The sequence below is a fragment of the Alexandromys fortis genome, unplaced genomic scaffold (genome assembly GCF_014885135.2).
Source record: "Alexandromys fortis isolate MF-2015 unplaced genomic scaffold, M_Fortis_MF-2015_v1.1 scaffold_38, whole genome shotgun sequence".
NCBI classification, from domain to species: Eukaryota; Metazoa; Chordata; class Mammalia; order Rodentia; family Cricetidae; genus Alexandromys; species Alexandromys fortis.
The window spans coordinates 7,092,807-7,118,998 of NW_026067916.1; the positions used below are offsets into that span (position 1 = coordinate 7,092,807).

Sequence of the window (26,192 nt, forward strand, 5' to 3'; positions counted from 1 at the left end):
TGAAAATTTTTATGGGTTCTTTAGAACGGACGATCACTTATTCACAAAGCAAATGGGTTTAATATTATTATGAATCTAGAACATGCATTTATAACATAAATAGAAGAAACATTTGATTAAAATAAAATAAGAAGGTTGCAAATAACTACTGCAAATTGCTCATACTAAACAGTTAAAATATGTATTCCTACAGAGTGAAGACAAATTCAGAAGATAGGTAATAACTGACTAAATTCTTGATGAGTTTCCTAAAATACTAAAGGTGCATTATGTTTAATTAAAACTACAAACAGAATAGCGTTAAAAAGGTGAGATTGTGGAGAAAAGTATTTATTCCATATTTTACTTTGAAGTAACTTACATTGGATTTTTTAAAATGACAGAATAATCTTTTCTTTCTTGAAAGCAATTTATGATATACATAATCTTGTGATAGCAGCAAGGCTTCCAGGCTGCATCTACTGTGTACAAATGGTAGAAACAAATTGAATCTGTGGATTCATGGTTTTAAATTATAGTTATCATTAATATCACAGAATTAATAATAACATTGTAGTGATATTCATATTTAGTGTTCTTAATTATTGTTAATATTAAGTTAAAAATAAAAATTCAAGAATTCCTTTATTCATATAAATGCCTGGTAGACTCATAAATTCATAGTTTTTCCTGAGGTCACTTGAAAATAATTAATCAATGGATTTGGGGTGGGGCACAGAGGCGTTTGAGGCTGGAGCTAAAGAGACGAGAATGACATAAACATGGCACTTATGGATGAAAGTCGCAAAAGATATTACGTCTTGGAAGGTAAATGAAAAAGATAAATCTAAGCTTGTCCTGAGTCCTTTCTATTCTGTTTCATAGCATTTTTTTAACACTAGAAGGGAGGCTTAGGTACATTTGACTGTTACTTCATGATGCTCTTTGTTGATTCAATAAATGTTTACTGAACTTCTTCAATATCCCATATTTTAATAGAGTATAATGTCAAGTATGTAAGAGTGGAAAGAAACTCAGCCAGATGATTGATGTAAGTTAGGATGGTGTCCGTAGTGGAAGCAGCGGTCCTGGAAGGCTCTGTGGAGGAGATGGGCAGGAGCCATACAAAGGGAAGGGAAGTCAGTAGGGAGGGACCCTTTTGTTCCACAGGTAACGTTATGACAATAGCAGTTTTCTCAGGGCCAAGTGGACGACCTGGAGCTGGACTCTTAGCTTGTTTCCAGTGCAGAATTTTCTCAGTTGTAATCTTACCTATGTGTAGAGATTATCACTGAGTATGATAAGTTATATTCCCTTCAAAATGCCCTGAAAACATGTTTTTTTTGCTCATTGATAACCAGTTAGCTGCCTAAAATTAATACAATATCACTCAGCATTCAAATCCAGTTCTATAATAATTAAAAAGACTATTTGGCATAAACACCACCTTGTTCTTATTCGAAACATCAAAATAGACTGGAAACAAATAAAAACCGCATCTAAATTAACACATTTGTGTGGCCAGAAATACAAAGCCAGGGATGTGTCTGTTCTTATCGTTGCAACCCTAAATTTCACTCTATACATGAATCTATTCCCTTTTTTAAATCAGGGAAATAAGGCTGATTCTGGATGGTATTCATTCATTGTTTCGTTCCAGAAATTAGCAAAACAATGACTCGAAATTTTAATGACACCAAGTAGTTATAATTTTAAAGAAGTATATTTTGAGGAACTCTTTTTTCTTGAGATACTTGTTTCACTCATGGAATCTTTTCACTCATGTAATTACTACTGTTCAGTATTAACTGTACCTAAGCTTAATTCTAATTTTTTTATGTTTATTGTTGGTGTATTATCTTCCCTTTATTTTTCTTTGGGAAACAGTTTCCCAAGCACAGTACCTACCTGTTGTAGCCTGGTATTTTTTTTTCCACACTGATAATAATAAATGAAGCCAGGAACTTCTGAGGAATAGCATATATGCCCAACCAACATTTGCTTCGGTTTCCATAACTTACAACTTTTAACACCTGGCTGCTTTAACAACCTCCTGTGAAGTTGAAATAATAAAACTTACATTTATTTATTTGATTTTTTTATGAAGTATTTTCTTTCATCTAACTACAAAAAGAGAAAGTGGGTAAAACTGACAATCAATCTTGGAGCAGAAACCCTGTCAAGACAAGGCATTATTTGCTGTCGTACGGCTGCCATCTACTGGCTGACATGGTCATTGTATGGTCTTGATCAAGACAAGCAGAACTTTGAAACAAAATTCTAAATTGGGCTAAGGAGGTAAGATATATGGACAGGAGTAAAATTGTATTCCCATAATAATAGTTGATGAGTCTCAAGTCCCGTTAAACGGTACAGACTGAATCCCAGAAAATGGTTTACATGTCTAACCACTGAGTCATTTTTTTGTCTCAAAAATTCTCTTCTCTCCATACAAAGATATGTACGCTAGTCTGATAAAACTTCACCAAATTATAATTTAATGTATATTCTATTCATTTATTTTTATGCTATTTTCTTATGATCGTAACTCTCGTTTGGTGTATGTTAATAAATGATATGAACACAACAGATCTCTACCTTGTTAAAGCTTGCTCTCTTGAAGAAGTTCGAAGAGAAATTCAAGTGAGAGGAATGAATTGGGAACTTGCTACTCTCCACCGTGATTTGTTGGTTGTGAACATTCTTTTCATTGGCTTACCCGTTCTTGCTTGCTTTATGAAAAAGTAGACTCTCAAAGTCCCGTGTTCTTCCCTGCATCATGGTGGGATGTTGACTGGTGTCCTATGGGGATGCTCTCACAGCTACAGCTGCAGAGAGTTCAGGGATGTGCAATATCTCTGTCATGTCCAGAAGATGTTGTTTTACTGCAGTTCTTGGGGTTTTACAATCTTTCTGCCCCTCTTTCTGATCCTTTATAGATGTCACAAACGGGGACTGGTACATCAGAGTCACCAACTTGATCAGTTATGAATTCCTGCCTTTGCCCATGGCAAAGTTATGAATGCCTTTACCCATGGCAGAAGTGTGTGTGTGTGTGTGTGTGTGTGTGTGTGTGCGCGTGCGTGTGTGTGTGTGTGTGTATACTGAGATCTGCTCTGACCTATGGAGATTAGGATAAATATTTAGAAGACAGTTGGATACTATGTCAGCTTAGCAAACTGGTAGTAATATTTTCTTCTTTAAGGTCTGTGACCCCTCTGACCATGGGCTCTTGCCTAGGTTTACAGATACAGGCATAAGTTCCCTGAAAATGAGCTGGTCTCAAGTCCAGCACTCTTGCCCTGCTGTGGGGCGGATCATTACTGTAGTTTATAGGATTAGCTATACGCAATTGATAGCTCCTGACGAAGAGAGAGCCAGTTTTATGTAGGGCAAGTCTTCTGATAGTTGGCCTATGCTCAAGTGATCAGCCCTGTACTTATGAATATATGGCCCATAATAATTGCATTCAGTAGCACACACACACATGTGTGCATACACATATATAAAATGATTAAGGAAGAAAATGACATAAATTTGAGAAGGGAAGTAGGACATGGTGTGGAAGGGGTTAAAAGTATACGAGGTTGATAGAGAGATGTGCTGTATTATAGAGATAGATAAATAGAGAGATAGACTAATAGATATAGATAGATGATAGGGTGAGAGAGAGGCAAGGGAGGGAGGGAGGGAGGGAGGGAGGGAGGGAGGGAGGGAGGGAGGGAGGGAGGGAGAGAGGGAGGGAGGGAGGGAGGGAAAGCAGAGAGAGTGATAGTGCCTGGCTGAAAAATAGCAGTTGTTTCCCTGAAAATAAAGCAAAACACTGGTGCAACACTTTGAGGAAAGATAGCCGCTCTTATATCAAAAGCAAATTTGACAAGTTTATAAATATATTAAGAACTACTAACAAAGCTCTCAGCTAGACCCGGGAGCTGCTTTTACTACTTACACTGTTGGCCCAAGTCTTGCGGACTTGGGTTATTGTTCTGTATATAGGCCAAGGGGATAGCTTCACAGAAATCCTGAAGTCTTGGCTATAAATTATGAGTTAATAATAAGGCAATAATCAAATTCGTTTCCACACAGTAAGTTTCTACTTAGTCTGTTTCAAAGTGGCTTTTGGAAATTATGTTTGTTTGCCTAGTTGTAAATTGAATCTTTAAATAAATAACATTGGATAAACATTGCTTTTGCTGTAGAGTGAAAATGTGAAACCTAAATAACCACACTAAACAAAAGAGTGAATTCTTTTTGCCAGAGGATTGCATTTAACTGACTATAGTTTTTAAACTTCCATTGTAGGCTTTCTAGACAGAAAAGCATCTCATTTATATTTGCTATTTAAAAAAATGAAAATTAGTTTACTGCAGAAATACTTATACATACTTTTTTAAACATGTGAGTTTGATTTATATCTCATTAACCTACTTCTAACTGTTATAATAAAGTAATTGTTTTTGAAAATTCATGGTTTTCTCACATTAGAAATAAACATCTTTATGAATTAATTCCCTTTTACACAACCCAGTTGACACTTTTGAAAGCTTATACCATACAAATGTGTGTGATAATTTGAATTTTTAGAAAAAGTTTTAAAGATTTTATGTTAGACAAAAAAACTTTAGAAATTCTGAAATGAAATTAATAAATGAAATTTTAAGCAATTTCTGCAGTCTCCTTAAATTGAGTTCATTTATTGGTCAAGTTTTAATACCGGTAACATTATCAGTTTTCCCTTGAAACTAATGGCATAAATGACATAGTAAATTGGAAATGAAGTTACTGTGAGTTTTATTACACTTTGAAAGACTTTAAACATGTGTGCACATGTGAATACATTCCGAAGGAAGGAAGGAAGGAAGGAAGGAAGGAAGGAAGGAAGGAAGGGAGGGAGGGAGGGAGGGAGGGAGGGAGGGAGGGAGGGGAAAGGAAGGAGAAAGAGAGATACATGAGCAAGAGAGAGAGAGATTGTAGCTTTGCCGGTGTGAACACACACTTGCATATGTACATGGGTGTGTGTATATAGCACATTCATACAGGAAGTAAAAATCAATAATGTACTTTTCAAGCATCGTCATTTCTGATTTATTTTCAAACCAGTTAGAGTTCTGGGCACACCGTAGGGAAATAACTTGACCACTCTGAGTGAGGATCCTAGTTCCAGAGATCTGCTGTGACTCTTTGCTTCTTTGCCCGTGAGATTCATCTGGGAGGGAGCAGACCAGGCGTTCCCAGGACAGGCCTCCTGGGCCCACTGATGCAAACCCATTGCACTCTGTCATTACAGGAAGGAAGGACATTTGAGGTCCCCACGCCTCATAGGTAATAGCATTCCCGAGGTTCAGCCTATGCCTTCTCTCTGTTTACACAGAATTTTATTCTCTCCTCCTAAACTGCTAATGCCTGTTTCTTCCTCTAAAAAGACATCGTGATCTCTCACGATCTTACACGAATCTGAATGATCCCAGACCCCGAGTTTAAGTCTGTGGCCTCTCCTGGTGCTGCAGGTCAGGTCAGCCGTTCTGCTGACTCCAGATAAATCTTGAATCTTTTTATCAGTCTCCTCTGATCCAGCTGTAAACTCAACATGTAAGACAACTGATTGGAGTAGACACAACTTTGGCAGACTTTGTACTTTTCGTGGTTAAATCATGTTTTTCCAAAATAAGACGAACCCCGGCTACGTCACCAGATGGGTCTCAGCATTCACCAGTGCCCCCCCCGCCCCCCCCCCCCCCCCCCCCCCCCCCCCCGTCCCCCAGCCCCATTCCCGTGCTTTTCTTCTAATAGCTCTGAACTCTGTTCCTTTTTCTGTTCAGAAAGAAAATGAGGCTCGGAGTTCACAGCTAATCAACAAGTAGGATTTGATGCTCTGCTGCGTGGCTGCATCCCTTCCGCCCTTAAGAACAGTGCTGCGGGCCTCAAGTCGAATGTTTGTTAAAGCAACTAACCGCGGCTTCTACTTCATCTTCAGACTGAGACAGGCATTGACACCCTTTTCCCTGTGCCCCTGTGCAGGCAGCGAGCTGTTCGCTGGACTCTACAGCGACTACTGGGGCAGAGACTCTGCGATCTTCCGCAGTCTGGGGAAGCTGGGCCACATTCGCACGGAGCATGACGATGACCGGCTGCTCAAAGGTAGAGAGGAGCAGACAGGAGCCTGGAAAACCAGAGTGGGAAACAACCCAACACTCCGCGGCTAAGCCTGCCATCTTGATAGTGAAAATATAAACACAAAATAGTCCTTGTAACTCTCGCATTCTTGGGTCCAAAATACATATGATAGGTGTTCGTCATTTTTTTTTAATAAAATGGTTTACCTTAGTTATGCAGTAAGTTTATTTACAGCGATGCCAAGATACCAAGAGCTAAGTGAAATAAGCAAACCGAATATGAAAAGTGAAGACTCATGAGTGGCATCCTTGCTGCTACAGCTATGGTGTGCCTCGCTGCTTCGAAAGGATGGTGCTGCACTTTAGAGACAAAGAAAAATGGAAGAGGGTCACTAGTGGGTCCCTAACCAGAGTTCTATACTATGTAAATGCAGTTATACTCATATGTATGTATATATATATATACACACACACACACACATATGCATAAGTTTTATATTTTGTCACATCCTAATATATCTAGGAGGGAAAATACCATGTTGTAGTGAGGGTTTTCATCGTTCCCAGCCTTTGACTAAGCGCCAACATACATGTCTTATCTTTACCACGCCTGCTACCGTGTCAATCACAAGTCACCTACTCAGATGCTTTCCACTCTAAACACAAAGGCTTAAATTTCTCACTTCAAAAATAAGTGATTTTCCATGAGGTTTATTGATTGGTTATGCATGAACAAAAAATAAATGCCGATGTACTTTTAAACTTCGATGTGGTGTACATTCACTTTGTATAGACTTGAGGAGAAATTTATAGGCTGTTTTCATAATATCTCCAGTTTGTACATCCACTAAATGTATTTGGTTTGCAACATGCACCTCTAAAATTATTTTCTGTATTCTTGGACTCTTTACATCTATCTAAATCACATTATTAACTGACCATTGATTTTGACATAAAATGAGGTTAGTTATCTAATTTTCGATAATTCTCTAAAACTTTCAAGATGATTTGTATTTTCACACAAACTGACAATCCAGGGCTAAATGATTTATCAAGGTGACTTTACCTTTTCACTTATGTTTTGTCCGTAGAACCAAAATTTGTAGGTTCGTATATGATCCCTGACAATGAAGACCGAGATGACAACAAGATGTACTTCTTTTTCACTGAGAAGGCGCTGGAAGCGGAGAACAGTGCCCACACAATCTATACCCGAGTGGGGCGGCTGTGCGTGGTGAGGATGGCGTCTCTGTGTTCCTACACTTGCTTGCTTCACACTGTGTGCCAGGCCTTTTGTATAGAGTTTTACACTTGTTTTTATTGCCTCTTTTCAGGGTTTTATACAATATTCTTTGGTTACATCAGTCTCCCCTCCCTCAACCCCTCTTCATGCCCCACCCCTTCCCTACCCATCCGACATAGTATTCTCTAGTAGGCTTCTACTTTTCAGATTTTGAAGTGTTCTGTAGGCTTTCTTATGTCCATCACTTAATTGATAATGAAAGTTTCACTATAAAAGGTTACCTTGGATGAGTTTTCTCATTTTTCAAAGCCATGTTAGAAAATAGTCTATAGTTAGCATTTTCTTCCAAATAGAAATTTGTTCTAGTTAAAAGATAGTATATGTATTTGCTCGTTTTTATGTGTGCATATCTGTGTGTATGTTACTGCTCATACATGTTCATGAATGTTAGACATATGTTCTCCTCTGCCATCATGTGGGTCCTGGGGATTGAACTTGGGTCCTCTGGCTTTTTTGCAGGTGCCTTAACCTTCTGAGCCATCATATTGTCTCAACTCTATAATATTTTTAAATTGAATTTAATAATTTTTATTACATTCACAATCTATTTGGGGTTCTATATACCTGGTTATGAGAAATACAGTTGATCAATTCTGTAATAAAAGAATAAAACAAAACTAAAAGCAAAACCACAATAATGATTTTTCACATTTGGGAAGATATTTAATAATAATAACACACATAGTATGTAGACACACACACGTGCAGCTAGGAATGACCTGTAACTCTTAAGTGTAGAGATGATAGATATCAGCCACCCACCAGGCCTTGTTCCATAAGCTTCTTTCCCAAGCGAACTAAAAGATACGATCCATCCAAATTCTTGAGACAGGTACACCATGTATGAACAAATAATAAATAAGGTTGCTACATCACAAATCCAGTGTTAATATGTGTGATATTAATAAGGGTAATAGCTGGAAAATATATTGAGAGTACTTGAATTAAAGTTCTGCACTGAGGGGCTGGTGAGACAGTCACAGGTTCTTACACCTGTGACTCTTGCAGAGGGGCTCAGTTCAATGCCCAGCACCCATATCTGGCCCTTCACCTGAGACTCAAACCCTAGGGACCAGATGACATCTCCTGGCTTCTGCAGCACCAACCCATGCATGCTGCTCATCCCTATACTCAGTGTCTCCTCTCCACACGTGAAAGTAAAAATTCAATAATCTTTTTTTAAGAATACTACAATGATATAAGGCAATGCAAGGGAGAAGTAAGAGGGAATGGTTTGTAATGTTATCTGAGGATTTTGCTAAATGTTCACAAACACACACACACACTGATGCAAACAACAAACCCATCAGCCCATTTCACCAAATCAAGCCTTGCTTTGTAAATGCTCTGTAAGTATTCATTTGTCCGTTTTGTTTTTTCCCAGAATGACGTGGGAGGGCAGAGAATACTGGTGAATAAGTGGAGCACATTCCTCAAAGCAAGGCTCGTTTGCTCTGTCCCAGGCGCGAATGGAATCGACACATATTTTGACGAGCTAGGTAATTATTCCTGGAGGGTAGACAGCTCATTCACCTGCAGGCATGTTTCTCTCTGACTGTCCCTCTCTCAGGCATGGGTGGAAACAATGTGTCCCGGAAGGGTTTGACCTCTACGGCCCAAAGGCGAGTTTCTGTCTCTTCACTTTGACCCAATCTCCTCTGAGGGCAGAAGAGTTGGGGGACAAAGAAATTCATCTCCATAGAGGAGCAGGGTGGGGTCCTGCTCTGTCACTCAGCATAAGTCACCATCCAGAGCAGAGCAATGGTTCCTTCTTCTGCCCTGGGCACAGCTGTGGAATGGGAAATCCGGTCTTAAGATACATGGTTCTGAACTATGCTGTGTACATATATTTTCTTTCCATGCCGAGAAGGTTAAAATGATGGTCTTTCATTCTTCCAGAGGATGTGTTTCTCCTGCCTACCAGAGACCCGAAGAACCCAGTGATATTTGGGCTGTTTAACACTACCAGGTGAGAGCGCACTAGAAAAGGAGAACCGTGTCCCTGCAGTCCCTTCCATGGTACACAGCTCTCAGACACCGACCCTATCATCATTCCCATCCTCTGTCCGACTGCCGCTGGTCGTCATTCGACAAAGCCACAACCCCGCTCTAGTCCTAACTCTTGTGTTCATCTGTCCCATCATCCTCCTGCATCTGCATGTCCCCTAATCTCTTTCATTGCTTACAGATAATGTTTTCACATTTTTTTTATGGTCAGGTTATAAGATATCACTTCCACACTGTCAAGTCTAGGTTAAATTGTAAATTTATTTTTCAGATGAAAATTTCTAATCCAGGCTTTCAAAGTATTCTAGTATTATATACATACACACAATCATACACACATATATATATATATACACACACACAAAGTGCTCTACAATTATATACATATATATACAAAGTGCTCTAGTATTATATAATATATATTATACATATATACACATATACATATATATTAGATGTATAGTATATACAGTATTAGTTTTGGGGTACTTTTTCTCTGACTTCACCAATGCCTATAATACTTTGATATATCTCGGTATTTACATGGACAGATCTTAGCATTGCACACCCTACTCCCTCACCCTCCCACCCTTGATTTTTTCAATATTGCTGCTGGACATGACTTTCCCTTCCAATATTAGTCTATGCTGGCTCTTTGATACTTGCCACACGTGTCCAAGAAATGTTCCCGAGCCCTTAATCAGGAATAAGTCCCTGCACCTTTGTTCTTGTGTCTTCCTCCTGTGTAGACACATACTGAGCACACATGTGTCATCTGCTCTCCATCTGTGACATGGGGTGCTCAAGGTGATGCCTAGGTATGTGCTGTTCCCCCTTTCCATTTTTTTTGCATTTTGTGTATCTATGGAAGAGTACTATAAACTAATATTTTACATGCATTGATGTGTGAAACAAGAAATGTTCCTAGAATTGGTTTCGGTTGAAAGTTTGCATACGTAATTTCCTGAGTCTCTTTCCAAAGGAAAATGGCAGCTCCAACAATAACGGAGGAACGACCTCAGTGTTTCAGCAGAGATGGACGGATGCTGCTCCCTCTCCTCATCAATGTGTTAAAGCCAAAGTGCGATAGACCCTGCAGCTGGCGCTTCCCACAGTTTTCTTTAAATTTTAAGCAGCTGATTTTTGAAGATCACTTTGAATGAAAACACCTAGAAGCCCTTTGAACAAGTGTCTTGTTTTAATCAGACCTTTCCTTCCACAGAATGATATGAGAACAATTCTTTCTATTAGCTATACTTTTTGTCAGTTTTCAAAGTTAATAGGTATTGGTATTGACCACAATGCACAGACAGCCCCCTTTACTTCATTTTTCTCCCGGCAGCAAATGATTGTTGCATCATGTGATAATTCTTTAAGTGATAAATTTGATCGATGAGGTAATCTGTTTATTTTCTATTCTTTCAAATGATCGCTTTAAAAGCTAATCACCTGAATGATGGCATATTGGATCATTCAGAGAAATCAAAGGCATGATTTCCTTCCATGATTTCCACTTTGTTCAGTTTATATATAAATCTGAGAGGGGGAAAGAGCTCCCAGCTGTACCTGCCATGGAGGTTGATATTTGTGGAATGGTGATCAAAGGTTTATTACCACCTCCGCTGAGACTGTCTAGTTTTCCCCCCAGTATCACAGGCATTTCCAATTGCTTCAAGGTGTAGTATAAAAATGTGTGAATTGATGTCCTAAGACAATAACATGGCTGCTGCTCTACAGCTGGCCCGGAGTGCAGGAAATACACTTACACAGAGTTTATGTTTTTCCTAAAGCTCCTTCACAAACATCATTTATTTTAATTCACAAAATAAGGAGACTGCGAAATGGCACACTTCATTCAAATGATGACTCTGCGTTCAAGTACTGTAACAATATCTTTTCACTAAATGTGATTGCACATGTCGCCAATACCATATTCAACAATGATATTTACCCTCTACAGGAATCTTACCATTTCAAAAATCATTTTGATTGCTGCTGTATATGATGATCAAGTATCTGAGCTTTATATAGTTCTTCCATCACTGATGAATTCAGTGACTTGAAGAAGCGTTTAACAAATGTTCTAATATTTAAAGGACACCATGATAAAAAGTAGGGTAAAGGCTACCAGGAAACCAAGTAAAATGCAAATAGAACTTGTAGTAAAGTCAACAACATAATGATTAATGGAGCATTAGCTACACCCAGGATGTAATGACATAGAAATATTCCCTTAAAATGAGCAATGTAAATGGCTAATAGCCTTGAAAAAGATGTAAAGAGAGGACCTGAAAAATGGTCCATCAGGTAAAGGAACTTGCAGCCAAGCCTGACAATCTAAGTTTGAACTTGAGAACCACATGGTGGAAGGAGAATATTGACTCTCAAGAAGTTCTCTGACACTGTGGTCATTGTAACTCTCACCTTTATCAAAGAAATAATAAATGATGATGACATTAAAATAATTCAAATAAATGCAAAAGCACGCATAAGACTTAGCGATTCCAAAGAGAAGTTGCACCGTTCCACCCTCCTAATGTCATTTTCAAGTTTAGAAAATAGGAAATAAAGGAATGGAAAGTCTTTTGATTTTGTTACTTTAGTATTGCAATAATTAAGATTTCTAGAATATTCTATGCTTTAAAAAAATTACTTTTTGCTGGGCGGTGGTGGTGCACGCCTTTAATTCCAGCACTTGAGAGGCAGAGGCAGATGAATCTCTGTGAGTTCGAGGCCAGCCTGGTCTACAAAGTGAGTTCTAGGATAGCCAGGGCTCTTGGCAGAGAAATTCTGTCTCAAAAAAATTAAAAAAAAAGGAAGGAAAGAAGGAAGGAAAGGAAAGGAAAGGAAAAGAAAAGGAAAGGAAAGGAAAGGAAAGGAAAGAAAAGAAAAGAAATTGCTCAAGTTTTAATTCCAATGTACATATATTGGGGTATTTGACCAAGTGAACTCTTAGTTACATCTAGATTTATAATTTTTATTTTTCAGCAATATATTCAGAGGCCATGCTATCTGTGTCTATCACATGTCAAGTATACGGGAAGCCTTTAACGGCCCATATGCTCATAAAGAAGGCCCCGAATACCACTGGTCACTGTATGAAGGAAAAGTTCCTTACCCGAGGCCTGGTTCTGTAAGTGGAATATTCAACATTCAACTCCTATGTTTGAAGTCTTTGTTTCACATATTCTATCTTGCTTTGCAACTGAAGTATTTAAGAATTTCATGTCTATAAGGATGCTTCAACAGTAAATAAAGAACAGTGTCATGTTGAGTTTTCTGCTGGTTATCTAATGCAAAGGCAGTACCTGTGCATGGATGCATCTTAGCGGCAGCAGTATAAAGGATGTGCCCACTGACGCTCCAGCCAAGTAGTTCCAAGGGAACTTGCAATTTTGGGGGTACACGTAAGCATAGACATATTTAATAAAATAGGAATGGTAAAGTTTTCTTCCAGCCTTGTGAGGAGAATTAGTACCATGTGGCACCTTTAAATAATAAAATCCTGTCCAGTTTTACCATTTCAGTATGTGTGTTGACTTCCTTGCTCCTTAGGACAGACTTTCTCTCAACTTGTTCCCTTAGCAGAGTAAAGGGAATTCTATTATCTGACTCTGGAACATTGCTACCAAAACCCTAACTAGCTGTATCAACTGCTATGCTTTTGATTGGGACATGTCTAAAGCTGACATTAATGAAGATTATGATGTAGATTTAGGCCATGGATACCACATGCAACTGGGTTGGCAAAGGTTGTACCGTTGTGTGTTGTATGTGAGTCACAGAGTGCTAGCGTCGAGCTTGCCATGGAGGCCATATCTACACTTTGCAGGCGTCTGGCGAGACTGCGAGCCTTCACTGATTCCGTGATTACCAGAGTCACCGAGGAGCCTTTTCTGTAGAGCCAGCTGCAAACGAAAGCAAATCTCACCGCCATTAGCGAGGGCAAAGCTGTATCACAATAATCACTCTCACTGGCTTAAACCCGTTACTTCTAGTAAGACATAAAATATATTTTATTTCACTTTATTGCTTGAAATTGCAATTTAAATGGGAAAATCCACTCCTGTGGCTTAGCTAAAAATGCTTCTCCAAACCACTTGGCCTTAGAGGAGGGCTCGGAGGAAGTGACTGGTTGTTGAACTCCTTCCAAGGTAGTTCAAAATGTTTCCATTAATGCATTGTGCAAGTGCACCCAAGTGCACACTTCATGCCAAACGCAGGCATATGGCCTGATTTTAAAAAACAAACAATTATAAATGCCCCCTTTATAGAACCTGGCTACTTAACTGCTGCATTTATACTTCAAATTAGAAAAAAAAAACCCAGATATTCTTCCACCTGGTATTGATTCTGAGGAACACACGTGAGCGAGTGAGCAGCAGTTGTCAGAAAGCAAAGACTGGCGTGAGTGTTCCAGGCTCTGAGTCTCACAGGGCTCTGGAGTTGTGCGTGTTAGCATCAGTGTCTTAAGAATGGCAGTGTGTAAGAGCAAGTAACTAACTCTGAATTTTGTTAGTTTCAGATACATATGAAATAATACAAATTCATACAGATTGTATCAGGACAATATAAAGAGGTTTCCTTGTCTCTTTAATTAGCAATGATAAAAGTTTGAATAACTCTCTATACCGTAACGCCAGAAATATGCAGCCAGGAAGCAGAAACATCACCATTTAACGTGGTGGTTTCAATTATGAGAAATCTATTTTGCACAATTATGGTCAGTTAGTTTATATTTACTTTTTAAAGCAAGGTCTCACTTTCTAGCTCAGTCTGCCTTTCACATGGGCTCCTCCACCCCTCACTTCCCAGTGCTGGGCTCACCTGAGCTTTAGAGAATTATTACCAAAAAACACGTGTTGTTTGTTCTGATGACTGGTAGATCTTTATTTCCTTTCTCTCTTTTCCTTTCTCATTTCTTTTTTTCTTTTCTTCCCTTCCCTTCTTTCCCCTCTCCTCCCCTCCCCTCCCTTCTTTTCCTTTCCTTTCTTTTTCTTCGCTCCCCCTTCCTTCTTTTCCTCCCCTCCCCTTTCCTCCCCTCCCCTCCCCTCCCCTTTCCTCCCCTCCCCTCCCCTCCCCTCCCCTCCCTTCCCTTCCCTTCCCTTCCCTTCCCTTCCCTTTCTTTTTTCTTTATTTTTTGAGGTGCAGTAGGTTTAATCTAGGGCTTCTTGTATGCTAGGCAAACATGCTATCACTAAACTATGTCAACAGCGAACGGCAGATTTTTCAGTTTGAAATTTACTTCAAATAAGAAACAGAATTCAAAACCATGGAAAATATTTTGATCGTTCATATTGTTGCATTTTATTTGCTGTCCCCAAATTGTCCTGTATTGTATAGATTTTCAGTCTTCTGGATTTCGGTGTTCTTTTTAATGCTGCTTTTAAAAAAATAATTTAGTTTTCTTTTGAAATTTTTCATTCTGAATCCCTTTCTGCAACAGAAGATGTGGAGCTACTATATACCCTTGAGTGCACAGTTCATTGCTTGAGCTTATTTGACATGTCTAATTCTTCTTGGTAGTGGTCATATGTTTGCTCTTTAGGCTTAAGAGAAAAGAATGGACTAACCTACTTGCATTTTAGTGTGCCAGCAAGATGAACGGAGGGAAGTATGGGACCACCAAAGACTACCCTGACGACGCCATTCGTTTCGCAAGGACGCATCCACTAATGTATCAGCCCATAAAACCGGCGCATAAAAAGCCAATCCTCGTGAAAACGGATGGAAAATATAACCTGAAGCAACTGGCAGTGGACCGCGTGGAAGCCGAGGATGGCCAATATGATGTTTTATTTATTGGGACAGGTAAAATCACAAGAAAGCATTGATCCATTCCGGCTTGTCCTCAGACAGCTTTTACCAATCAGCACGTATGTTGTTCCACTAGCCGGTTTGCACAGGGCTAAAAAATAAAATGACCAAATGAACTCATAGCTTCAATTAATGCCGCCACATTAAGTCTTACTTATGGGAAGAAACTTGTAAATTGTTGAGCACCCAGTGTTATGAAGAACAAATGCTGTGTGGTGCTTCAACTTAAAATCCTCGTCTCCGTGTGCAGGCGCAATGATCTTAGGGAAGCATTCTTAAGCATTCTACCCTACGGAGCTTCAAACAAGACACGGCAGGAGGTCCTGGCCTGGGTATGCCAGGAAGAGGATGTATTGCTAAGTCCTCTTTATGCTTCTTTGGTCTACAGCTTTATTTTCCTGAAAGAAAAAAAAAATAAGCAAAGAAATATTAAACTTAATAGATCTTAGAAAAAATGTTAAGGAAAGAAACATTAAACTTAACTTAATAGACCAATAGTGCAGACACTATCTTATTATTGTTGATAAGATTAATAGTGTGCTCTGTGAGATCAATATTCTGTAAGAATGGGAGCTCTGTAAGAAACCTGAAATTGCCGGGCGGTGGTAGCGCACGCCTTTAATCTCAGCACTAACGAGGCAGAGGCAGGCGGATCTCTGTGAGTTCGAGACCCAGCCTGATCTACTAGAACTAGTTACAGAACAGACTCCAAAACTACTGAGAAACCCTATCTCGAGAAACACACACACACACACACACACACACACACACAAAAAGAAACCTGGAATTACCTGATCACTCACTCACGCATGGTGATTTCTGACAACTAAAAAGAGAAAATCCAAAATCAAGACTGAAGTGTAGTTAAAATGGTGAAAATATTTTATTTTAAATCTCGTAGAAAACAGAAGACATATCTAACCATCCTAAAATTGTTTTCTTGTTTGATTTATCAAAGTTATTTTAGAACGTTCGGGAAATAACTACATCTTATTTAACTCACTGATATTGTCATATTGGGCCACAGTCTTCCAAAACAAATTAAGCTAGTTTTGATGTGTGGAAAGTATATTGGAAAAGCCAATAAATAATAGGTCTCCCTCCCAATATTTGTCAGGCATGGGCTCTAATGCAATATTTGGCTGTTATTCTTGCAAATTCATTGCTTCCAAATGAATAAATCAATTTACAGTTTTGCTTTTGTCTGATGTTATCATGTGGACTTGTGTATTTAACTTACAAAATGGAGCAATTTTTATTCTTTTTATTTAATAGAAAATAAAGGTGGGTGCTATCAGTTTAATTGTAATCTAGTTTTACTAACTCATGTATAGGATCTGGTAATTATGGATAAATTGTTCAAATCTCACAGAAGTCCATGGATTAATACTTCTAAAGATCTAATATATTTTATAAATTATTATTTCTGCCAATATCAAGTTATGTGTGGGTATAAATTAATTTCTTACCCAAACTACAATTAGAACAAACTCAGAATATTATGAATAATAAAACATAAAATGGAAGTCTAAACTATTATAGCTTTACAAAGCAACATGCAGTTATGGAAGCCAAGTAGTTGGAAATGAATTATTAGTCTCCCTTAATGGGGTAGACTTGGCTGGCCAGCAAATACCAGGCATCATTCTGTCTTTGCATGGCCAGTGCAAGGGTACCAGGTGTGTGGCTGGGTCCAGGCTGTCACAAGGGTGCTAAGGCCAAAGCCGTGTCCCCACAATTTCATGGCAAACAGTTTCCACACCAACTATTCTTCCCAGTCTGTCCTTCCAAATTTCAATATGGATGTATTTACTATTGATTCATTGGTATAGGCAATTTCCCTTAGATGAAAAACTCAGGAAAACATAATCTGAAGCAATGGTTCTCAACCTTCCTAATACTACAACCCTGTGAGAGAGTTCCTCATGCTGTGGTGCCGTGAAATCATTTTGTTGCTACTGCATAACTGTAATTTTGCTACTTTTATGAATTATAATGTAATTGTTTGATATGCAGGATATCTGATATGTCACCCCAATGGGATCATGACTCATGACCCACAAGTTGAGAACCACGGATTTTAAAGAACAAATTATGTCAGAGAAAACCTAGAACTAAAAACTATCTTTTAGGGACTATTTTAACATATGTTGCTCTTTTATATTGACTCCAAACCAGATATTTGAAAAATTAATATACATTGACCTCATAGAGTGCAATCCACTGGTAGGGGTTTTGCCTAGAATATGGTAGGCACTGTATTCAACACAGTCAAAGAGAAACAAAACAGCCATTTGTTTCTTTTGGGGCTAGAAGTACATCATGATTCTGATCCTGCAGAAGACTTAGGTAGAGTTATCTGTTCATCTGATTCATCTCAGAATAAACTTCTAAAATATGGCAGCTTGATTTCTCAGTCTCTGATTTTGTTTTTGTATGGACCAAACTATTTGGAAAACAATCTGTATGTCACTTAAAAATTTGCTTCTGCATGCAAAATAGATCTTCGCCAACTGAAGTTGTTGGTGTATAAGAAGTCACGTGAGTTTTAGCTGGCAGTGGTCAAGTGTTGTGTACCTCTTATTTCCAGTCCCCTTGAAGTCTGGCTCCTCACGCCACTTCTATTATTGCCAATTTTTCTTTCTCACAGATACAGGAATTGTGCTAAAAGTAATCACAATTTACAACCAAGAAACGGAGTGGATGGAGGAGGTCATTCTAGAGGAGCTGCAGATATTCAAGGTAATCTCATGAGCGATACAGATCAGATTCGCACACCACACTCAATCAAAGCTGGAAGGGAAGAGAAAAATGTCTTATTAGTTTCAGGATATTTTTTTTCTTCTAGTCGGTTTACTTTTAATTCAGAGAAAAATGAAGGGAAGAATAATTTAAAATCTCATGACCAGAATGTTCAAAAGTGCCATTGTGCTTGTAATAGAAACAAGAATCAATATCCAAACACTTTCATGAAGGAAGAGCACTCATCTCACACGTGATTTCCAGAACAGCCAGTGAAGACCCGTATCTTACGCAAACATGGCTAACACCGTCACTAAGTATCACATTTCAACTCGTGACAGGAGGAGCACACTGTGTGTAACTATAACATATTAACTACATAAAAAAATTAACAAGAATAAGAAGATATAGAAAATCATATTTAAAACATAAAACAAATTTATGAAAATATATATTTATAGATATGGATCTATAACATAATGAAAAATATATACCATAAGGTTTTATTAGTGAAACAGATACCATGTTTAAGCCTATTCCTCAATCTTGACTCATATTTCTGCCTAACAGGATCCTGCAAATTTCTGACCACAATATTTTCATCGGAACAATTCCCATCCTTGCCTTGTGTGTGTGTTTTTCTGTTTAAAGCGTCTTAGTCTACACTGTTGATGACACATGACTGAGCTGACCATCAGTATCATTGTAACTCATGCCTGAATGGAGCTCAAGTCTGACATAGGTTTGGACACTGAGATGCATCGCAGCTGTTTCGAGTTTTGGAAATATTTCATAGCACATCAGCACCATGCTTGAACACATGTTAAGCACCAAGACACCATCAATGAAATGAAACAAAATGGTACTAAATAGTCCATGAAGTGCACACTTATTTCAACCACAGGGCGGAAGGATTTGGAGATCACCCTGCCGACCTAGCTAGAAGATGTGAACATTCCACACTTTAGTTTCTTTGTTGCCCTCTTCCTTTTTCTTGTGTGAAAAAGAAAGACATACACTTCATGTATTAATATTATGACTACAATCTAATTTAGCAGGTAGACATTTTTGCAAATCAGAGTCTACAAAATGATGATGACTGACCATATATGAATATAATGGATGTTAGCAGAAAGAAATGGTTAATGGAGAAAGAGACATTTTATGTTTGCTATCCCTGAGAGTGGATTTCCCTAGTGCTGTTCACAGGGAAAGCCTTCTTTCTCTCTCAACTACAGCAGATATACTTGCTATTATGCATTATGGGCCTGTATGTAATATTTAATTTAGCATTGAAGCAACAGCTCTCATTATCAGTATCTTTCCACATTAACTCTTTAGGAGCATGGCTACCTGGATAAATAAATGAGCAATGCCCTTGTGTGCAAAGTGTTTCATTGTCCAAAATGTTACATAATGCATACACACACACAAACCCAAACAAAAATAGATAGATAAATGATACATAGATATATAAATGATTGTAGAAAATTGGGAGATTGATAGTAGATAGATAAATAGAAAAATGAAAGATTAATAGATGATAGAGAGACAGGTAGAGAGATGATAGATAAGTAGAAAAATGAGAGATTGATAGATGATAGATAGATTAAAAATATGAGATTGAAAAATGATAGAGAGATAGATAGATGATAGAAAAATAGGTAGAAAAATGAGAGATTGATAGATGATAGAAGATAGATGATAGATGGTAGATAGATAGATAGATGATAGATAGATAGATAGATAGATAGATAGATAGATAGATAGATAGATAGATAGATGATAGATAAATAGATGATAGGTGAGAGAGAGATAAATAGATAGAAAAAGGAGTGAGAGAGAAAAAAACCCAAAACAGGACAAAAAACTGTTAAGTTGGGAGAGATGGCTCAGCTGGGAAGGCAGCTTGCTGCCAAGACTAATGTTTCAAGCTTGATCCCAGGAGCCAACACGGTAAAAGGAAAGCACAGATTCCTGAAAGCAGCCCTCCATCTTCACACAGGTACTATGCCTCCAGGACACACACTCAGTAAATAAATCTGAAAAGTAATTTAAAAACTGTCTTGATGTCCATATATTTTCTCTTAAAAAATTAATTACTCAAAGAGTAGCTATTCCCTGAGTGAGTTCCATCTGCCTGGTGTTTCTCTGTTTGTATGACTAATTTTAGAGATTTTGTGTGTGTGTGCGTGCGTGCGTGCGTGTGTGAGTGTTAAAGAGGCTCAACTATTAAACAGCATTGCTAACCTAACATGAAGGCTCCTGATGCTGTACCATATATTGTCTTTCCTCTACCGTAATCCTAAGAAAATGAGATTTTTCGTCATGGTCAAACATTGTACAGTGGTTCACTCTGGTCATTCATATTGAAGGCATGGTCCTTGCAGGCTTGAGTTCAAATAACTAAAAACCATATAGTTTACTAGGAATTACACATATTCTAAAATGCGGTTCAAATACTTTAGTAAATTTCCACTTTATTATTCTAAGGATGTGTAGGGCTTTGTAAATCACAAATATTAATCAAAACAGTTGCTGTTTACTTCAGAGGCAAAGAATAACTGCATCACCCACTTTCCTCGCCATTAGGAAATAATGGAAAGGCGTGTTTTAATTGAATTGGATTTGCATGCTGATTCACTAAAGCAAACGATACAGGCCGCAAGCTTAGCACCTGTCATAACTATTTTGACTTCTTATTAAGCTGCTATTCCTCTATTTACTTAAAAGAAAACGTTTCGACTCTTTTCAGGATCCAGCTCCTATCATGTCTATGGAAATCTCATCAAAGAGAGTAAGTTGCTTGCATGCCCAAGTCTTTCCTGTTTGTTAATTAACACCGTAGCATTCAAGGACGGGTAGCACACGATTTCTATATGGAAAACCGGTTGTTGGCTATTTATTGTTACCACTGTAAGAAGACGACAGTCTCTGTCTTAGCGAATCCTGCACGTTCAGCTCCGCTAACGGCCTCCTGCTTCTCCCGTAGCAACAGCTCTACATCGGATCGCCCTCCGCGGTGGCGCAGGTCAGGTTCCATCACTGCGACATGTACGGCAATGCCTGCGCGGACTGCTGCCTGGCGCGAGACCCTTACTGTGCCTGGGATGGCATTTCCTGCTCCAGGTATTACCCAACAGGTGCACATGCAAAGAGGTAAGCTATTGACTCAGGGGAAAGTTTCCACTGTTCAGAAAAACTATCATTTTGAGGGTCTTTTTTTTTTTTTCCTTTTTGTGCACATTCAATGAAAACGAGCTATTTTTTAAATCTAAACAAACCACCCTAATTATATTCTGTTCATAAACATAAAGCGTTCACAAGTTGCCATTTTTATGCCGACACCTTTAATGTGCAGATCTTGTACACTGAGCAGAATTGAGCACCGCCTTTCAGACTTTTTCGTTTTACCTCACTTTGCACTGAATCTCCCCCTCCTTTGATTTTTTTTTTTTTTTTTGTCGCTCCAAGACATAATGAACTTCAGAGAAACTAAAAACATGGAAATGGCAAGCCACCATGCTTGAAGGATTCAGAGACTTAAAAAGGAAATAAATAAATACATCCTCGAACACACCCTGCAGTTTCCCAAGTCCCCTCCAGCAGCTGGTCTTCATTTATGTCAGTTTGAAAGTGAATATTTTAACTCCTAAGCAAACACATGACCTGTATAATTAATGAAATGTGTGATTTAATTCAACACAAATGAAAGGTACCAAGAGACCTCTGAAGTCTAATGTCTATAGCTCTGTGAAATCATTGCCATTTGCAAGGGAAAGTAAACCCACGCTATCTCTAAACAGGAGTTTAGGCTCACACAATACCTTGAAGACTATTTTTCCACTTATGCTATGTGGCAGTTGTATATATTTTAGAAAAAGAAAAAGGAAAAATCTTATATAAAAAGCAGGGTGTTTTTTCTCATAAAGAATATATAGAGCAATACATAGAATCATCTAAAATTCTTTCAGAAAAGATATGTATATGAATTCCAGTTATTCTAATTTAATTTTGTGTTAATTTTCAAAAATATATTTTGATCCAAATTGAATCTAAATCAGTATAATAATCTTTTTATGATCACACAAAAAGTCTCTGTCTGTCTCTTTGTCACACACATGCACACAAACACAAAAGTCTTCATTAATTCAAAACTTTTATTAATTTGACTTTAGTAAATTAACATTCTAAGAATGATTTAAAGACAGAATATAATGAGACAAAGATGAAGGCATCTTTCAGAGAACTGTGGACAAAATAGTTTTTACCAACTGTGCTGAACTAGGGAGCAAATCATTTCAATTTCTCTACAAGTGCTTAATCAGTATTCCAAGCCGTTCTTGAAGAACAGAGTTGGACTTATTTGAAATGCTAAGGAAGCTTGTTCACCTACTCCGTGCGTACTGTCCTGCAAGCTTGGGGTGTGAAGACCTTCGTCTACAGGAAACCAAGGCCTTGGGTAGAGAGTAGAGCTGAGAACAGCACCAGTGATGGCTCGTCTCTGAGCATTTTAGGTGCTTGACCAAGGGCAGTGTGGAGGATGCTTTATTGCAGTCTCTAGAGCTGAGCATCACTGCTATGACACAGTAGAGAGAGGTTCCCGTTAAGGAAGGTGATGGATTGTGCAAAGGCATCGAGTGCTCAGCAGGAACCGTGCCCTTCACTGACTCAGGAGTGAATACTAGAAGAGGAACTTATCTGAAGGGATTATTTTAAAGATCTAATACTAGTGGGTTTTACATTTTTGCTCAAATTTAATTTTAAGTGATGCAAAATGTAGAGACTTATGAGCTATAATGAGATGTTGACACACGCACATGTAGGTGTACACTGTGTAGAGAACAAATCAAGGTAAATAGACTTATCTCACCAAAGATTTATCCTCTCATTAAACTTTTGAAACCAGGGTGGATACCTATAGACAAAGACCATCAAATGTTTCTCCACACTCCTTTATCTCCAGTCATGCCACAAAGGGACATTTTACAGATGTGATGAGGCTTATTGATGTATTGTCACTGGCAATTATAAAATAAATGTTTGCAGACACTGCACCAATCGCTTATGAGTTGTGCGATTTTATACATGACTAGCAAGCTCTTCATCAGGCACACAGCAGCAATGTTGTTCTAACGGAGGAATTTCCAGAGCTAATATTTCTTCATTTGGTGTGCGTCTTTTAAAAGTATGCAACCACAGATTTGTAGGTAGGGTGTTTCAGTATCTCGGCAGTCAGCTGTCCTGCCAATCACCTTCCAAATAACCACACTGAGCCTTACTAATTATAAATGCTAGGCCAATAGCTTGGGCTTATTACTCAACTAGCTCGTATAACTTTAGTTAACCTATATTTCTGTCTATGTGGCTCAATTCCTTGTCTCACCACAGTAATTTCAGCTCCTGGGGACTCTTCAGTCCACCCTTCTTTTTCCCAGCATCCCATCTGTCTGCAAGCCCCACCCAACCTCTACCTGTCTATTTATTGGCCAGTCAGCTCTTTATTAACCAATGAGTGTACTACATCAGGGCACAAAGATTGTTCCACAGCACAAGGCCAATAAGAGTAACTTAGAAAAAGTTAGATTAATGTACAAAATAAATGGGCAGTAAGGGATGAGACGCCAGGATCCGAAGCCTTGTTTAGAAATGAATTAGCTCAGTTCAGGGCACTCGAGATCTTCCCCTGTGTCCAGTTCTTTTCGACCGTTACTCCTGGAGGAGACGTTTGGGGTAAATTCCAGCACATGGAGAGAAAGTAGTTTGCTTTTGTAGGAATCATTTCTGCCTCAGACCTGAATAGAAGCGGGAGAGAAAAAGCACTAGTTTACATAAACCTTTCTTTCCTCTCCCAGAGTGAAAATGTGTTGATAGGGGAGACTCCAATTCACAGTCTGGCCACTTCTAAATGACCTTCCAAAGTACACTGCGATCCCTGCAGCTGGCTCCTCCTCTCCTCCTGGCTCTCCTTTGTTTATTTCCAGTATCCTCTTTACAAGTTCCTAAGAAGGAAGGGATACAGGAAAAATATTCATTCTTCAAGAGTGTATAGCTCCTTGGGTCAAGCTCTCGTGTCCTGATGATAACACGTGTTTTGTTTAATGCTGGCCTAAAGGATAATGATTGGGTACTATAACAGGAGCTGAAAGCCTGCTGGAAGATGTCACCTTTTCAGTACTGCGGGTTTCCAATTATTATGAACAAAAATTTGAATTATTTATATATCATTCAAGTTTCTTTTCTAGAATGATCTAGATGAGGTTTCTATTATCCTCATATAGTTAGTATAATATCTCAACAAAACATCATCACTGCAACATGAAAACTGTTTCCTCCCTTGCTGCTTTTGACCCCAACCGCATCAGCCACCATTGCCCAGCAGACTCATATTGTGGAGCAGTGCTCACCATAGGCTGGATCCACAGTGGCAGCTGAAGAGACTCCTTGCTCACTGTTCTTGAAGCTAGCTGTGCACACCAGCATAAAACAAAGCCCTAACCCCCCCAATCCTTTGCCTTTATTACAAGTTTTTATTCAGTCTAGCACAGAGCAATGACTCTCATAGAAGTTCTAACTTTCATTTTGTCACGTTCTGTATCTTTGGCTAAAGTTTTCTAATTAGCAATCCATTAAAAACAAAACCAGTATTCTTCTCTATATAGTGCAGAGCGCCGAAATTTGATTGGTAATATCTTCTACTCATGCTTTTCCCGTGATAAAAACTGCCCTCCCCGCTGACATTCCACCATCATTTTTCAAGACAGCGAAGAGACTTAGGAACGGTAACAATGAAAACTCGAGAGGCTAGGAAGGTAAAATATTTGGATTCGCATGTCTTTTTCCTTGTTGCATTTCGTTATGTGTAGGGCTTTTATTACAGTCTCTACTCAAATAAATATTCCTATTGTTCTTAACTGGGCACACCACTTGTCATTCCTTTACAGACTGTGAGTTTCTTGTTGAACCAAATGTTTAACAAACTGTAAAGAGAAATTTATTAAATTAGTATTTGAGGGTCTGGAGTTCAAACAAATGTAAACGTATAAAGAACAGTGTTGCATAGATCTTCGAACCATTGAAAATACTGCCTGGAAATAAGAAAAATGTAAACCTTGGATTTTATGCTGCTTTTATATAACAGATAATTTTTTTTTCCAACAGCAGAACTTTTCTGGAATCGTCACTGTGTTTGGCTGTATTTTTAAATCCAGTAAAATGAAATCTCAGAATCTCCTGAATTTTCTTTCTTCCAGGCGGTTCCGCAGGCAGGACGTTCGGCATGGCAACGCGGCCCAGCAGTGCTTCGGACAACAGTTTGCTGGTAATTCTTAGAAAAATCGATGGTTGTGATTTACCCACTATATGCTGAAGATGGACTGCGCATTTCTTTAAATGCATCTCCTTCCTGGACCACTGTTTTGGAAGGATCTGTTTTTGCCCGACGTTTGCAATCAGATGTAGTTGACAGAATAGCAAAACTGGCTGCAGATCCCATCACTGACACAACCTGGTAACAGACATCAAGGCTGAGGAAAGTTAGGAGGAGAAACAGCAAATTACCAGCGGTTGGTGGCCGTGCCTTCCAGGACCTACCTCTTCTTCTCAGATTTATTACCCACCCTCCCTTTTTTGGTTTTGTTTTTTTGTTTTTGTTTAAGACAGAGTTTTCTCTGTGTAGTCCTGGCTGTCCTGGAGCTTGCTCTGTAGACCAGATTGGCCTCCAACTCAGAGATCCACCTGCCTCTACCCCTGGAATGCTTGGATCAAAGATGAGAAACACCACCACCCTTCTCAAATTTATTTTTATTATTTATGACGTAACATATATCACCTCATCTACTAAGTTTTAGAACAAATGAAAACCATTTCCTCTTCTGCTACAGCAGAGTAATTTTAGAACTGATATTAACTATCTTCACATTTAGGCAAAAACAAGAATGTCAAACAAAACAGGAAAAACGATCTCTCCAGTCCTGTTGTCGTAGACAGTGACAGAGCTGTATTTTGTTATTGGGTCTCCAAGAAGCGCAGGGTGTTGGCTGACATCATGGACAGTCAACGGGCGTTATTCCTACTGATAGAACTTGCAGCCCAGAGGCTTATTATTATTATTACTATTACTATTATTATCATTAGTATTATTGCTTCTACTATTTTAGACCCAGAAAATTCCATGCAGGGACTCCAGTTACGGGAAATACATGCAAGAGAAAGTATGGTCTTAATTGGAG

The 26,192-nt window shown here is 38.6% G+C and overlaps 1 protein-coding gene across 1 annotated transcript in view; it reads left to right on the forward strand.

Moving 5' to 3' along the window:
* Positions 1–26,192, forward strand: part of Sema3e (semaphorin 3E) — a 223,125-nt gene that overhangs the window by 178,954 nt on the left and 17,979 nt on the right. Inside the window, exons 7-16 of the mRNA XM_050139690.1 lie at positions 5,998–6,117; positions 7,184–7,326; positions 8,780–8,894; positions 9,295–9,364; positions 12,391–12,535; positions 14,991–15,213; positions 17,870–17,961; positions 20,717–20,758; positions 20,954–21,120; positions 25,215–25,282. Of these exons, the coding sequence (XP_049995647.1) occupies positions 5,998–6,117; positions 7,184–7,326; positions 8,780–8,894; positions 9,295–9,364; positions 12,391–12,535; positions 14,991–15,213; positions 17,870–17,961; positions 20,717–20,758; positions 20,954–21,120; positions 25,215–25,282 (1,185 nt within the window). The remainder of the gene's footprint in view (positions 1–5,997; positions 6,118–7,183; positions 7,327–8,779; positions 8,895–9,294; positions 9,365–12,390; positions 12,536–14,990; positions 15,214–17,869; positions 17,962–20,716; positions 20,759–20,953; positions 21,121–25,214; positions 25,283–26,192) is intronic.